The sequence below is a fragment of the Puma concolor genome, chromosome A3 (genome assembly GCF_028749965.1).
Source record: "Puma concolor isolate L17-30 chromosome A3, mPumCon1.1.hap2, whole genome shotgun sequence".
Taxonomy (NCBI): Eukaryota; Metazoa; Chordata; class Mammalia; order Carnivora; family Felidae; genus Puma; species Puma concolor.
This window is the reverse complement of record NC_141669.1, coordinates 111,864,262-111,878,766: the sequence shown is the minus strand read 5'-3', so window position 1 is coordinate 111,878,766 and position 14,505 is coordinate 111,864,262. Positions and strand designations below refer to the sequence as shown.

The 14,505-nt window shown below is 51.8% G+C and overlaps 2 protein-coding genes and 5 non-coding genes across 9 annotated transcripts; 6 read left to right on the top strand and 1 right to left on the bottom strand.

The window, feature by feature from the left end:
• Window positions 1-4,082: 4,082 nt before the first annotated feature.
• On the top strand, window positions 4,083-9,420 carry NOP56 (NOP56 ribonucleoprotein). The gene is made up of 12 exons (XM_025932207.2): window positions 4,083-4,162; window positions 4,316-4,405; window positions 4,791-4,905; window positions 5,461-5,622; window positions 5,798-5,996; window positions 6,364-6,551; window positions 6,629-6,780; window positions 6,958-7,058; window positions 7,426-7,574; window positions 7,801-7,922; window positions 8,117-8,254; window positions 8,962-9,420. The coding sequence occupies exons 1-12, from the start codon at window positions 4,160-4,162 to the stop codon at window positions 9,334-9,336; spliced, it is 1,794 nt and encodes a 597-aa protein (XP_025787992.1). The 5' UTR covers window positions 4,083-4,159; the 3' UTR covers window positions 9,337-9,420.
• LOC112869762 (small nucleolar RNA SNORD110) lies at window positions 5,230-5,297 on the top strand. The gene has a single exon (XR_003224418.1). It is a non-coding gene; the product is annotated as a small nucleolar RNA SNORD110 (small nucleolar RNA).
• LOC112869752 (small nucleolar RNA SNORA51) lies at window positions 6,109-6,239 on the top strand. The gene has a single exon (XR_003224409.1). It is a non-coding gene; the product is annotated as a small nucleolar RNA SNORA51 (small nucleolar RNA).
• On the top strand, window positions 7,121-7,205 carry LOC112869760 (small nucleolar RNA SNORD86). The gene has a single exon (XR_003224416.1). It is a non-coding gene; the product is annotated as a small nucleolar RNA SNORD86 (small nucleolar RNA).
• On the top strand, window positions 7,636-7,706 carry LOC112869744 (small nucleolar RNA SNORD56). The gene has a single exon (XR_003224402.1). It is a non-coding gene; the product is annotated as a small nucleolar RNA SNORD56 (small nucleolar RNA).
• LOC112869743 (small nucleolar RNA SNORD57) lies at window positions 7,972-8,041 on the top strand. Its single transcript, XR_003224401.1, has one exon. It is a non-coding gene; the product is annotated as a small nucleolar RNA SNORD57 (small nucleolar RNA).
• Window position 9,421: 1 nt separating the features above from the next.
• IDH3B (isocitrate dehydrogenase (NAD(+)) 3 non-catalytic subunit beta) lies at window positions 9,422-14,204 on the bottom strand. Of its 3 annotated transcripts, XR_015249406.1 has the most exons (13): window positions 14,120-14,203; window positions 13,911-13,991; window positions 13,704-13,802; window positions 13,484-13,604; window positions 11,923-11,983; window positions 11,714-11,846; window positions 11,477-11,610; window positions 11,280-11,382; window positions 11,047-11,193; window positions 10,706-10,800; window positions 10,531-10,591; window positions 9,666-9,869; window positions 9,422-9,555 (listed from the first exon to the last, which is right to left on the bottom strand). XR_015249406.1 is itself a non-coding variant. In XM_025931747.2 (12 exons), exons 1-12 carry the CDS (start codon window positions 14,153-14,155, stop codon window positions 9,475-9,477), a joined length of 1,152 nt encoding a protein of 383 aa, XP_025787532.1. In that variant the 5' UTR covers window positions 14,156-14,204; the 3' UTR covers window positions 9,422-9,474. The 3 variants fall into 3 exon arrangements, 2 of the variants coding, with proteins under 2 accessions (XP_025787532.1, XP_025787531.1); XM_025931747.2 differs by lacking the exon at window positions 9,666-9,869 and having other exon boundaries at window positions 14,120-14,204; XM_025931746.2 differs by having other exon boundaries at window positions 9,422-9,869.
• Window positions 14,205-14,505: the final 301 nt, after the last annotated feature.

Here is a 14,505-nt window from a genome sequence, read left to right as displayed (position 1 = left end):
ACGCTGAAAGAAATCACCTGGGCCTAATACAGGGCGCCCGGGTGGCCCAGTTGGTGAAGCGTCTGACTCTTGATCTCAGCTTGGGTCTTGAGATCTGGGTCGTGAGTTCAAGCCCGATGTTGGGTTCTACACTGGAGAAGGAAGGAAGAAGGGAGGGAAGGAAGGGGAGTCCCCTGGGACTCATGCGTGTAAGGATGCCAGAGGTCAGGACCACATCAGGATCTACAAGACTGAGCTGAAATGATACAATCAGGGTAGTAAATCTGAGGTTAGGAAGTTCACCGGCTTATGGCACCCCCCCATTTTTGCAACAGCATCTTGCCTCCTTATCCAAAAAGTAAGCAACAGCCCTCACAGTGCATAACTGGATGCCACCGGGCAGCGATGGGTAGCCGAAGTTTTTCAAAGAAAAAGAGGAGGAAATAACGCTTAGAAAGCAGCAACAGGAAGCAGGCAGGACATCAACCTTTATCACCAATCCAAATAACATGTGGGTCCTCACAGCATCCATAAAAGAAACCAGAATACATTTGGAATTGAATTGCGATGAAAATGTTGCACACCAAAAACGCGTAGACTACAGTGAAAGCAGTACTTTGGAGGGAATGCAGAATCAAAAAGAAAGGTTTACATTAATGAGCCAAATGAACCCACGTTTGCTGACTGATTCATGGTTATGGCTGCTTGGCAAATCATCCCCAAATTTAGTGGCTTTGAGCCACAAGGTCATTTCTCACAATTCTGCGGGTAGATGGGGCTCCCACAGGTGGTTCTTCTGCTGGCCTTGTGTGGGGTTGCTTGTGTGGCGGCAGTCAGACGGTGGCTGGGGCGGGAACACACACAATGGCTTTATCTACCTTCTTGACGGGGACAGCTGGAAGGCTGGGCTCAGTTGAGCTGCTCAGAAAGCTGGACCTGTCCGTGAAGTCTCAGGGCCTTTCCTTCTCTACGAGGTCTCGCAAGCAGAGTAGCTAAATTTCTCATTAGGCGACTCAAGGCTCCGAAGAACGCAAAAGGCTGAGGCTTTGCCCTGGCACAGTATCACTGCTACCACATTCTATTGGCTAAAATGAATGAATCACAGGCCCAGCCTGGTTCCTCGTGGGAGGACTACACGAGGACCTAATGCCAGGAGGGATGGATCACTGGTGATCATCTTCGGAGACGAGCTACCACAAGGAGCTCCTGAGACACCAAGCCCTTCATCTTTCCTTTACTTCACGCTACAATGAGCACCTACAAACAGAACGTGATTGGATTCTCTGCCTTAGGAAGATCATTCTGGCAGTGGCGAGGAAGATGGCTTAGAGAAGGGGAAGCCAGAAGTTTTGCCACTTTGGTGGCCAAGAACTGAACCTAGGTAGGGATGAACCCAGCCCAAAGGGAAGGAAGATATGGTCTCTAATATCACATGCTGCAGAGATGCCCATCGAGGTCAGGATCATGACGTATCAATGAGACAACTTAGTTAAAGAGGTGGAGGTGAGCGGCCCCTGGGTGGCTCAGTTGTTTGAGCGTCCAACTTCAGCTCAGGTCACGATCTCATGGTTCGGGAGTTCGAGCCTTGCAGCAGGCTCACTGCTGTCTGTGACGCGCCCACTTCGGATCCTCTGTCCCCCTCTCTCTCTACCCCTCCCCTGCTCGCACTCTTTCTCTCTCAAAAATAAATAAATAAAATAAGAAGCAAGGGCGCCTAGGTGGTTCAGTCGGTTAAGCGTCTGACCTCGGCTCAGGTCACGATCCCGCAGCTGGTGAGCTGGAGCCCCGCATCAGGCTCTGTGCGCAGAGCCCGGAGCCTGCTTCAGATTCTGTGTCTCCCTCTCTTTCTGCGCCTTCCCAGTTCACACTGTCTCTCTCCGTCTCAAAACTAAATAAAAATAAAAATAAAAAAAATTTGTTTAATTTAAAAAGCAAAGAGGTGGAAGTGAGGAAGCCAAAAGAATAGTGTTAGTGGTTACACCACATCCCATCTAATCGTGTGTGTATTTCACCAGTTGAAGTGCTATTCTCTTCCGCCATTTCTGTAAGTTAGCCAAGGGCTCTACCACAGTTCCTTTATAACCAGACAGCTCAAATCTACGGTTAACTTTCGGCTCGGTGACTCGCAGGCCTCTTGAATTTAATCCACAGAAATGTATGTTTATGTATATACAGCCACACTATAAATTTGCATGTGTGCATATGGATTTTACATACATACATACATATTTCTATGTATGCTTAGCTGAAGCAAACGTCTTACAGATCAATCCTCTATGTGACCTACTATTATGTTCTATTCTCTTCCTTCCAATTTTTTTTATTTATTTATTTTGAGAAGAGAGAGAGTGTGCACAAGCAGGGGAGGGGCAGAGAAAAAGAGAGAGAGGGAGAATCCTAAGCAGGCTCTGCACTATCAGCACAGGGCCCAGTGTGGGGCTCCATTCTATGAACCATGAGATCTTGACCTGAGCTGAAATCAAGAGTTGGATGCTTAACCAACTGAGCCACCCAGTGTCCCACATCCTATTTTTCTAATGCTGGCCAAGAATGTCTAAATTAATTCTGCAATCCATTGATGCATTCTGACTTTACCTTGAAAACCCCTACTTTAGCAGGTAAGCACCTGTAACCCCGGGAATATTTAGGATTAAGTACAGAAATAATGAAAAAAATCAGTCATAGCATTAATATTTTCTGTTACATTTTGGAAACATCTACTTAATTTGGTATTTATAATTTAAGAGAATTTAACATACTGATGTAACAGATTAATTTTGCAATTCCTTAAAATGTGAAAGAGTGGGGCACCTGGGTGGCTCCTTTGGCTGAGCATCTGACTCTGGATTCTGGCTCAGGTTACCATTCACCGCCAAAGGTCCAGGGTTGTGGGATCAAGCCCTGCCTCGGGCTCTCCACTGAGTGTGGAGCTTGCATAAGATTATCTCTCTCACCCTCTGCCCCTCTCCCCTATTCACGCTCTCTAAAAAAAAAAAAAAAAAAAAAAAAAATTTTTAATGTGAAAGAGTAACTGATTCAGATTCATGACTGTACAAGAATATATGTAATAAGAATTTAATCACATTTTAAGCAATATTGAGATTATGAGATTTTAAGGTTCCTCCTATTTTTAAGAGTGAGCTCAGTACTTGGATTTTGTTTACCAAGGAAGTGAATTGCCTAAGAAGAAAATATGTTCAATTTATAAATGCGCTTTAGTTATGGGGATATATGGAATAAAAATCCCCTTAAAATGATTTTTTTTTAATTTGCCAGCATATTTACTACTTTAGGATAACCAGGTTTGGGGTTTATAGCTCTAATATTCATTACTAAAGCAAAGGGAATTTCAAAAGTCACCAGATTGCCCAGAACCCCGTCCTAGAGGGCCTGGAAGCAGCTCCCATTCACCTGGAACTGGGCGTTCAACGGGGCGAGCAACACGTGGCCCTACCAAAGGAACTGGTTCTGCTTCAGCAGGGGAACCAGAAGCCGACCAAGGAACAGGTGAGACTGTCATTCGTTTCTACTGTATCGCCTGCCGCCCTCATTTTTTAAAGTAATAAACAAAATACAACCGAAAAGCTCGAAGCGGGCCACGAAAAGCCGTTTCCTCCGGGTGTGAGCCATCGCGCCCCAGGCCCCGCTTCCATCCGCGGGAGCAGGGTGGTCCCCGAGTGGGAGGCGGGGACGAAGGGGTCCCGGGAGGCGTGGGGAGCAAGGAGGGGTCCGGGGCTCTAGATCATCCGCGTTGCGGAAAGCGGGCTCGGCAACAGTTTCCGCGTGGGAATAGTCGCCGCGGCCCGCACGGGATCTCCCGCCCGGCCTCTGCCGAGCTCTGCCATCCACAATTCCTACGATGAAGACCTGGGGCTGGAATATTGTCTGGGAAAGCGCCTTTCCAAACTGCTTTGCAGCCTGCTGGCCAGGCCGCATCCCGCGCGTCCCCGGCAACCGCGTCGACCCGCGCCGCAGCGGAGGCCGCACGGTAGCCCGCGCGCTCGCGCTCCCAACTCCCGCCCTCCGGGCGATACCACCGCGGCGCACCCCTCCGAAGGCCCGCAAAGGTATCGCCCCCGGTCTCTGATTGGCCGGCGGCGCGGAGGCGTGGCTTCCGGAGCCCGGTTCCGCGCGCCGGAGCCCACTCGCCGCATTGCGAGCCGGGCCAGGAGCGGGCGCCATGGTGAGGAGTGGTAGCGGGTGCGGGTGAGGCGAAGGCCGAGGTTTGGGCCTGAGTTCGGGCGGGAGCCCGGGCCGGGGCTGGAGTCTGCCCTGGGAGCGGGGCCGGGTGAACTCGGGAACCGCGCTGACGCTCGCGCCCCGGCTCCCGTTCCAGGTGCTGCTACACGTGCTATTCGAGCACGCGGTCGGCTACGCGCTGCTGGCGCTGAAGGAGGTGGAGGAGATCAGCCTGCTGCTGCCGCAGGTGGGTGGAAGCGGTGGGCTTGCCGGCCGCGCCACAGCTCCTCGGGCCGCCGGGCCCCGGCATGCACCGCGCGCTCCCACGTGGCCGGTCGCGCTTTGGGGGGTGCGCTGGGCCTGAAAGCTCCCGACCTGGCGGTGGGGACGGGGGGGGGCGGGTCCTTACCTCCGTTCGTAATTTGTGTCGCGTTAGAAGCACTTGCAAGTAAGCCCCCCCGGATTGCACCCCGTACGATGAAGCCGACCGGGATTCAGGGCCTATACTCGGCTCGTTTTCAAAGCGTTCGGTTGGTTCTTAAACATGCGTGCAGGGCTGAGAACCGCTGCTTTACTGCGCCCTAGAGGCAAGAGCCAGGGAAGAAAACCGCTCATCCTGTTTCTTCCCCAAGGTGGAAGAGTGCGTGCTCAACCTGGGCAAGTTCCACAATATCGTTCGTCTCGTGGCCTTTTGTCCCTTTGCCTCGTCCCAGGTTGCCTTGGAAAATGCCAACGCTGTGTCTGAAGGTGAGTCGGCCACCACCAAGTGTCTTACAGAGATAAGTCGATGTTATTTCTTTGTGGGCCTTCTAGAGATAAATGCTCCATAGGTGAAATCCGGTAGGGAGGCATGGTTTGATGGTAAAGGTGGTTCTCTGGTAATTGTCGAAGTGCTTGGAAAAGGCGGTTTTGATACAGAAGAGCCAAGAAAAAAAGATTATTCCAGAAGGCAAATCAGGCACTAAATGCTTATTTACACAGCGCCCTAGGGTGTGTTGGAGGCTTCAATTATATATTGCACACGCTTGCAATTGGACCTGAGTCCTGTTCCTTCCATGGTTGATGCGGGCTTTGCGGTGATGACGTGAATCTGTCAATCCCCTGAGTGCAATCACTGATGTCTCCATGTCTCTGAGCAAAGCCTGAAGCAAGGAAGGATCTAGGTGTGCCATCCCAGCATGCCCTGTGGGACCAACATAGGATAAGTCTATCACTTAATCAGCATTTAGGGTGACAGGATCCCTTTTATGAGTTAAGCATTCTTCAGTATGTTAGTGGAAGCTCTCTGTTCTCTGCCCTGAGGTGTTGTTCACGAGGACCTCCGCCTGCTCTTGGAGACACACCTGCCATCCAAAAAGAAGAAAGTACTCTTGGGGGTTGGAGACCCCAAGATCGGTGCTGCTATACAAGAAGAATTAGGGTACAACTGCCAGACTGGAGGCGTGATAGCTGAGATCCTGCGAGGTGGGACTGCTATTAACATTCACTACATTCGTGGCATCTCTGAGGGGGGATCTGGAAACTTAACAGGGTGCTTAGCTTAAGGTTGCTTCTGGGAAGCCCTTCTGCTTGGCTGGTGCCCGTGAGTGCAGAGGTTGGCTTAGAACCTTCCCTTGCTCACAGTCTCGCTCTCCTCCAGGGGTTCGTCTGCACTTCCACAACCTGGTGAAGGGTCTGACAGATCTGTCTGCTTGTAAAGCCCAGTTGGGGCTGGGACACAGCTATTCCCGTGCCAAAGTTAAGTTTAACGTGAACCGGGTAGACAATATGATTATCCAATCCATTAGTCTCCTGGACCAGCTGGATAAGGACATCAATACTTTCTCCATGCGTGTCAGGTAAAGAGCCTGAGCAACCCCTGAGAAGGGGGTCTTTGGCCTGTGGTTTAACTAATTTGAATGCTGAAGTCAGGACTGGCTCCTGCCGGCAGAACCGCGTGGGGTGGGGCTGAGCCTCCTGGTGCTTACCACAGGCTGTGTTCTTACACTGACTGTACAGAAAGAGGAGGCAGAGTAAATCCACCCATATACACCCCAGCCCAGGTGCTTTGCCTGGTCTGTATTGTGAATGGGGGGACACGGAGTGGACGTTTTGAATCTGACTTGTTTCCTGTTCTTCAGGCAAAGAATAGAAATGGAGAGGGTTGAGGCTATAGCTTTGAGACCTGGCAGCTGGGCAGGGAGTGACTGTGCTGGCTTTTTGCAGGGAGTGGTACGGGTATCACTTTCCTGAGCTGGTGAAGATCATCAATGACAACGCCACATACTGCCGCCTCGCTCAGTTCATTGGCAACCGAAGGGAGCTGAATGAAGACAAGCTGGAGAAGCTGGAAGAGCTGACAATGGATGGAGCCAAGGCTAAGGCTATTCTGGATGCCTCGCGGTCCTCCATGGGTCAGTACAGCTTAGTGGCCAGAATAAGTTTGGGGCTGTGAATATCTGGTCTTGCATTCATTCTTGGTGTCCCTTAGGCATGGACATATCAGCCATCGACTTGATAAACATCGAGAGCTTCTCCAGTCGTGTGGTGTCTTTGTCAGAGTACCGCCAGAGCCTACATACTTACCTGCGATCCAAGATGAGCCAAGTAGCCCCCAGCCTATCAGCACTAATTGGGGAAGCGGTGCGTCATGGGGAACACAACATGGGGTTAAAGACTATTACAACAGAGGTCCATACTGCTGTATTTTCTGACCCATTGTTAATCTTCCCCAGTTGCGCTTGATGACGGGTGAAGCAGAATTATGCAGTTGGTAGAGTGGCAATTCCAGCTTCTCTAATTCCTTGAATCCTTTTCTAGGTAGGTGCACGTCTCATTGCTCATGCTGGCAGCCTCACCAACCTGGCCAAGTATCCAGCGTCCACAGTGCAGATCCTTGGGGCTGAAAAGGCCCTGTTCAGGTACCAGTGAGGGCACCTGCCCACACACAGGTGCCACTTGCGGTGCCCACTGCTTGTTTGGGGATCACGGTGATGGCTGACCAGGGCTCCCTGACCTATACAGACCTCTGCTATGGGGTGATGGCCAGTCCTGGTGTCTGAGTGATTCCCAGGGCCCAGCAAAGGGACCAGATTTCCAGGTCAGCGACATTGGATGCCTTCCCTCTGCCTCTGGGAGCTGTGGGTTGGCATGAGGTGGGGTGTAGAGACCCAGTCCAGCCTAAGGCTCACTTTGGAGACTGGGGGAGCACGGGAGGGGAGGAGCTGCCTCGGCTGGTGGGGTTGAGATTTCTGATCTTAAACTCCCCACTAAATATTCTTCTCCCAGAGCCCTGAAGACAAGGGGTAACACCCCAAAATATGGACTCATTTTCCACTCCACCTTCATTGGCCGAGCAGCTGCCAAGAACAAAGGCCGCATCTCCCGATACCTGGCAAACAAATGCAGTATTGCCTCACGAATTGATTGCTTCTCTGGTATGGGTGGGGGGGTTGGAGAAGGGGCTGGGAGGAGGGGAGGCTGACTACCTAGCAGCTTCTACAATGATGGCAATATTTTTCGTCAACAGCAGTTCACCTAGTGAGTGTTGATACCTTGGGTCTGAGTGAAGCTGAGGGTAGAGGGAAAACGGTGGGGAGTAGCTGGCCCTTTAGGAGCTGACAGGCTTTGTTTACCCACACGCACACACACACACACATCCAGAGGTGCCCACAAGCGTATTTGGGGAGAAGCTTCGAGAGCAAGTTGAGGAGCGGCTGTCCTTCTATGAGACAGGAGAGATTCCACGAAAGAATCTGGATGTCATGAAGGAGGCGATGGTTCAGGTCAGTTTGGGCTTTGCTGGGTGGGGGAAGGACCACCAGAGCTGGCTGTTGGAGGTGATGAACTGGCTAAGCCTGACTGTGGAGTGGAGGCAAAAAAACTGATTTAATGAGCCTGATCCAATGAAGCCAGAAAGGAGGCCTAGAGAACCTGCAGTCTTCAGGGCCTTTTCAGAAAAGCACTTTTCTTTGGCCAGGCAGAGGAAGCGGCTGCTGAGATGGCCAGGAAGCTGGAGAAGCAGGAGAAGAAACGCTTGAAGAAGGAGAAGAAACGGCTGGCCGCCCTTGCCCTCGCGTCTTCGGAAAACAGCAGTAGTACCCCGGAGGAGTGTGAGGTCAGTGGGCAGGCCAACCCTCAGCCCAGGGTGAAGGCCCCGGGTGTAGGGTTCTTGACAGCAGAACAGAGGATGTGCTACCTCACATCATGGTCTCGAGTCCAGGCTTTTGGACTAAAATCAGGACCTGAAACATCTCAAACTACCTCTTGATTCTATAGGAAGGAGATAGGTGCTGAGAGAACTGGCTCAGGAGCCCAGAGAGCTGGTTGTAACACACCCGGTCCCTGGGCAAGTGTTCTGTCCTCGGCTGCCTCCCAGGAGTCCTCAGCCGGGGGTAGTGTGAATTCCTGCTCTGCGTGTTCTCAGCTGTGTTGTCCGGAGGTGGTAGCATTTCATAGTGGGGCTTGGGGCAGGGAGGTCTCCATGATGTGTGCTAGGTTAGGGTCCTCCCCAGGATTTTCATGCAGCGCCCAGTTTGTCAAGTAGTCTTTCAGGGTCCCCTTTGGAACATGGCATGATGGTTCTATTGTGTGTTTTTCTATAGCTATTTCATGGGCTTAGGCAGCAACATATCCTCCTGAAGTGGGAGTCCCCTTGGGGATGGGTTTGCAGCATCTTGCCTATAGTTAGAAATCCTTTCCGAAACACTGGGCGATTTTCACACCATTTCCACCAGTTTCTCTGCCCTATTTAGTTGCTGGAATTTTCAGAGGTGTGCATATTCATACGATGGAAGATAGTTTCATGCCCATTTTTCTCTTTAGGAGATAAGTGAGAGACCCAAGAAGAAGAAAAAGCAAAAGCCCCAGGAGACTCCTCAGGAGAATGGAATGGAAGACCCATCGGTTTCTGTCTCCAAACCCAAGAAAAAGAAATCTTTTTCCAAGGAGGAGCTGGTTAGTAGTGATCTTGAAGAGACCGCTGGCAGCGGAAGTCTTCCTAAGAGGAAGAAATCTTTCCCCAAAGAGGAACCAGTTAGTGATGCCGAAGAGGCAGCAAACAGGAGCATCCCCAAGAAAAAGAGGAAATTCTCTTCCAAGGAGGAGCCACTCAGCAGTGGACCAGAAGAGGCTGTTGGCAGCAAGAGCAGCAGCTCCAAGAAAAAGAAAAAGCTCCAGAAGTTCTCCCAGGAAGATTAGAGTGGACATTTTCCTGGTGGGGCATAACCCACATGGCATTTCCCAACCCATCCCTTATATCCCAATAAAAACAAATTCACAGGAGTCCGTATATTTGTTTTATTGAACACCTTACATGGCTATGGGTGTGGATGGGACCTACTGGTGAGGCAGAGCACCAATGACCGCCTCAGTGAAGTCTTGGCAGGTGGCATAGCCACCCATGTCAGAAGTTCGAACCTGTAGGGGAGAATGGTCATCATCCCTGTGGCCTAGGCCCCATCCCTAGGCGGCCCCCTACCCCCACCTAGTAATACACGGGTCCCTAAGGAAGCCAGCCCCAGGACAACCTAGGCTCTGCCCAGATGATTATGGTCTAAAAGGTTTAAGAGCTCTTCTCTGGTCCACTGTACTGAAGGGAGGTGTAGGTAGTATGGTCCTTGTGAGGTTGGAGGGAATAAAGGGGTTTAGCCCCCGTGGGGGTGCAGGTGGCCGATGACAGACTTGATGAAGTCGGTTGTGGTACTGTAGCCGCCCATGTCTCGAGTCCGCACCTACAGCCACCACCGGCAAAAGCCGTGGGGAAGAAGAGAAGAGAGCCCATGAAGGGGGGATAGGGCAATGTGATGGGCATGGAATCCAAGAAGGAATGACAAGGCCAGAAAGAAGATGCAATGCAGCAGAATCGCAAGGAGGTGGCCAGGTTTGGAAGAGCATGGGCTCCCCCACTCCTGTCTGGGCCAGAGCCACTATCAGAGAGCTATGCTGCAGCCTGAGCAGGATGGGAGGGAGGCTGAGCGTGAAGTGAGATGGGAGATGCAAGTCCTGGAGGACTTCAGACCACGTGGGAGGACGGAAGGCAGGGGAATGCAGATGAGGAAGGGCTTGCAGGTGTGGAGAAGCAGACACCTGTGCCTCATCCTGCCTGCTATCTCCCTCTGCTCCTCTGGCCCCCACACCCTCCCCCTGACAGCAGCCACAAAAGAGCCGATGGATGGAGCAGGAAAGAGGGCATAGCAGACAGTAACCAAGAGGCAAAGGAGACCCAGAGGATGAAACAGCCAGGAGAAGGAAGGTGAGGAACAGCCCTGAGAGCTGCAGGGGAAGATCAGAGCGCAGAAGATGTTCTGGGGACCTGGAGGGAAAGGAGGCCCCGATTCAGGTTCCCCAAAGAGGAGTGCTGAGGCCCTGAAACCCACAGCCTTTCTGACTCACCTTGCCAACTTTGATCACCTTCTTCACGGCATCTGCAATCATGTTGGAGTGATACTCAAGACTGTCAATGTAGACAGGAAGAAACTGAGATTCTCCCCACATCATCCCCCTGATTTCCCCACCTGTGCTCCCCCTTAAAACACCCAGCCTCCTGCCCCAACCCACCAACACCTACTTGAGATGCCGCAACATGTTGGAAGCTGACAGCAGCATGGCTGTGGGGTTGGCTATGTTCCTGCCCACTGCCTGGGCAAATGGGTGCCGGGCGCCCTGTGGAGAGAGGGCAGGCCAGAGTCACTAGGAGCAGATGTTACGCAGAGGCTGAGGTCAGGGAAGGGCATTGAGGAAGAGAGCTCAGGTCAGACACCCAGGGTAGAAGCATACGGCAGTGGGGGGAAGAACACACCAGGGTCACTGAGGAGGGGGATGCATCGGAGGGCAGTTGTCAAGGGACCTGAAGTCAGAAGCCAGGCATGCAGAGAGGGCCGGGCGAAGAGAAGAGGTGACCTCACGTACCGTCTCAAAGACCGCATACTCCGCGCTATAGCTCTCACCAGGGACCACACCAGCTCCCCCAACCAAGCCGGCAGCCAGATTGTCAATAATGTTCCCGTAGAGATTGGGCATCACCAGCACATCAAACTGGTAAGGATTCTGCACCAGCTAGGAGGCAAAATGGCGGCATGGAGAAGTTCTGCTCCGTGCCCATCCCAGGCACTCTGAGGGTGGAGACACGGGGAGGACATTACCTGCATGCAGCAGTTGTCTATGATCATTGTCTCAAACTTGATTTTGGGGTACAGTTCAGCAACTTCCTCACAGCACTGCAGGAACAACCCATCCCCAAGTTTCCTGTCCGTGGGCCAAAGGGAACAGATTCAATCAAGAAAGTGCAAGGGGCTACCTTCTCAGGGGCTCCTACCCCATGCAAAGACATGTCCCTCACATGATGTTGGCCTTGTGAACAGCCGTGACCTTGCCCCGCCCCTTCTTGGTGGCATAGTCAAAGGCAAACTTGGCAATCCGCTGAGATTTGGTTCGGGTGACGATTTTCAAGCACTCAATCACACCCCTCGCACTCTGGATAAGAAAAGAAAAACAGCCAGGTGACCCTGAAAACAAGGGAAGGAGCCATGCCGCTCTCTCCCTTCACCCCTGCCCTCCCCAGTTTCCAGGGCCTCACCTCATGTTCCAGTGAGCTGTACTCCCCTTCTGTCTGCTCTCGAATGATCACGAGATCTAGATTGTTGTGTCGAGTCTTGTACCCAGGAAGCGATTTCACGTGGACTACATTGGCAAACAAGTCCAACTTACGCCTGAGGGTGGGGCAGAGCCATCAGCACTCTGCCCGGTGCCCCAGGACTCCTCTGACCCATGGCCCCCGCCACCTACCTCAGTCGCATATCGTAGGAGGCCAGTTCTCCCTTATACTCCATCGGGGTATGGATCTTTCCTGTGTAAACAAAGGGGGAGGGGGAGGGCACAGGCTAAGACCAAGGGAACCCAGATCAGTGTCCAACCCTCTCAGTGACATGATGCAACCCAGACTCTCCTCTCCCATTCCCAAATTACTGACTCTTAAATGCCTCTGGAGACAAAGAAGAAACTGATGCTTGCAGGTCTATTTGACATTTTTTCAACCAATACTTACTGAATACTGACCATGTATCAGGTACTAGGGATATCAACCAAAAAACACAATACACAATTCCTGTCCTCAAAACGTAAACAAGACATTGGGAAAGACGAATAATATGAAAGACACGATAAGTACCACAGGAGAGGTATTAATGTCGTACACAGAAGCACAGAATAGAAATTCTCTCTCGTAATATCAAGAAATTTATGAAAACAGCTGGCACTTCAGCCAAATCTTAGGTTAAGTGGGTACAGTAGGTTGAATAGTGAGCCCACAAGAAATGTCCATGCCCTAACCCTCAGAACCTGTAAATGTGACCTTATTTGGGAAAACGGTGTTTATAGACATAATTAAGGATTTAGAGATGAAATCATCTTGAATTAGGGTGGGCCCAAAATCCAGTGTCAAGTCTTTATACAGGAAACAAAAGAGAAACAGATACACAGACACAGAGGGAGAAAAGCTGTTCGAAAAATGAGGCAGAAATTGCAGCGATGCATCTACAAGCTAAGAAACACCAAGGAACACCAAGAGCCACCAGCAGCTGGAAGAGGCAAGGAATGATTCTCCCCTAAGCCTTCAGAGGAAGCCTGGCCAACACCTTAATTTTGGGAATCTAGCCTCCAGAACTGTAAGAGAACATATTTGTTACTTTAAGACACTAACTTTCAGGTAATTTCTACAGTAGCCCTAGGAAACTATAGTAGGGTAAGTGAGGACTATTCTAACAGCATCAAAGGAAGAACATTCTGGGCAGAAGTAACAACGTAAATCAAGATAGTATTTGAAAACTAACAGTCCAGTGTGCCCCAGGCACAGAACAAGTGTTATGGAAATGAAGGCAGAAAAGCTGAAAGTCAGCTTACGAAGAACTTACTCTCCCACGCTAAGGCAGGGTCTGGCAAAGCCATGTCGGTCTTTCCAAAAGAACAGATGCAGAAGACAGATTGTAGGGGCAGAACTGGAAGCCAAAAAAAAACTCTAATGGGGAGATTAAAGCAGGGAAGGAGGGGGGGAAGACAGAAGAAAAGAGGCAGCTAGAAGTGGCATTCAAGAAACACAATTAACAAGATTTGATGACCCATGATATAGCCCCCTGACATACTTCAAACCCTTGAAACCCTCCTGCACAGGCAGCTCACATGATCTCTCAACTCCTGGGTCCCAAACAGTAAGAAACAAATGGCCACCACAAAATAGTGATGGGAGCCTGGGGGACTTAAGGTGTTAGTATGTGCCAAAAGAAGCTTAAAGAACGTTTGCTTGTGTGATTTTAAAAGGCATATGGGTGGAATAGCAAGGGGGCACACGTACCAATGATGGCCACCTTGTTCTCCTTCATGGAACTCAACACCTGCTCCAGCTTCTCCTCAGATGCCATATTCTGCACCTCGCTCAGGTGATGCTCCTGGAACTCCACTGGGACAGAGGCAGCCTTCAGGGACAGGTCCCCAAAATCTCTGGGTCACGATGGGGTAAGTCCTTTCCAACCCGCCCCATAGTGTGTGCTGGCTGATTCCCCGACGTCACTCACCTTGAACACCTCCTTGACAGCGTGCATCAGTTCAGGCCCCACGCCGTCGCCTGGCAGCATGGTCACGGGAAAGGCGCCCTCCACCCTCATGTCCTCAGCCTGCCAGCGGGACCATCAGAGCCACAGCTGGGGTGGGAGCACTGGTCCCGGGGAGCGGGGGACGAGGGGACAGGCGCGTGGACAGACCGGAGCCGGACTTTCCCTTACCTGGCTTCGAGAGGCGGCGTGCGCCACGGCAGAGGTACACAGGTTCCTCCATGTCCCGGAATTCGGGGCGGCGACCAGCGCCTGCGACAGAGACGCACACGCCCGTGAGGTCGGGTACGGGGGTCCCACACCCCGAATACTTCAGTGAGCCTGGTACACACCCGCCGCACCCCCACCCGCCCCCGGCACGACCTGACCCCAGGCCTCACCCGGGTCAGCCAGCGGACACCGCTGAGAGCCGCCATGTCCTCCGCAGGAAGTCGCGGGGGAAGTGACGTCAGAAGCCCGCGCGGGTGCGACCCCGATTTCCGGTCTGTTGTAGGGCAGTGAGCGAGTCTCTCTTGCCCGGTCCGACGCTAGCCGGCCTCTGCTTTCCTTCTGCCCTTGACTCTTCTGCTTATCCTTTGCGGTGGAGCGTGAAGGGACACGCACACTTTGCTGCTTTGTTTTGGGGCTCCATATTTAATTTATGTTGAAACTAACACTAAAGGAGAATATGAGATTTCATGCTTAGGGAACGAGTGCCGGAGTTTAACGCGGTGAGAAACAATACTGAGGAATCTGTCCTTTCTTAATGTTTTTGTCTCTATGCCAT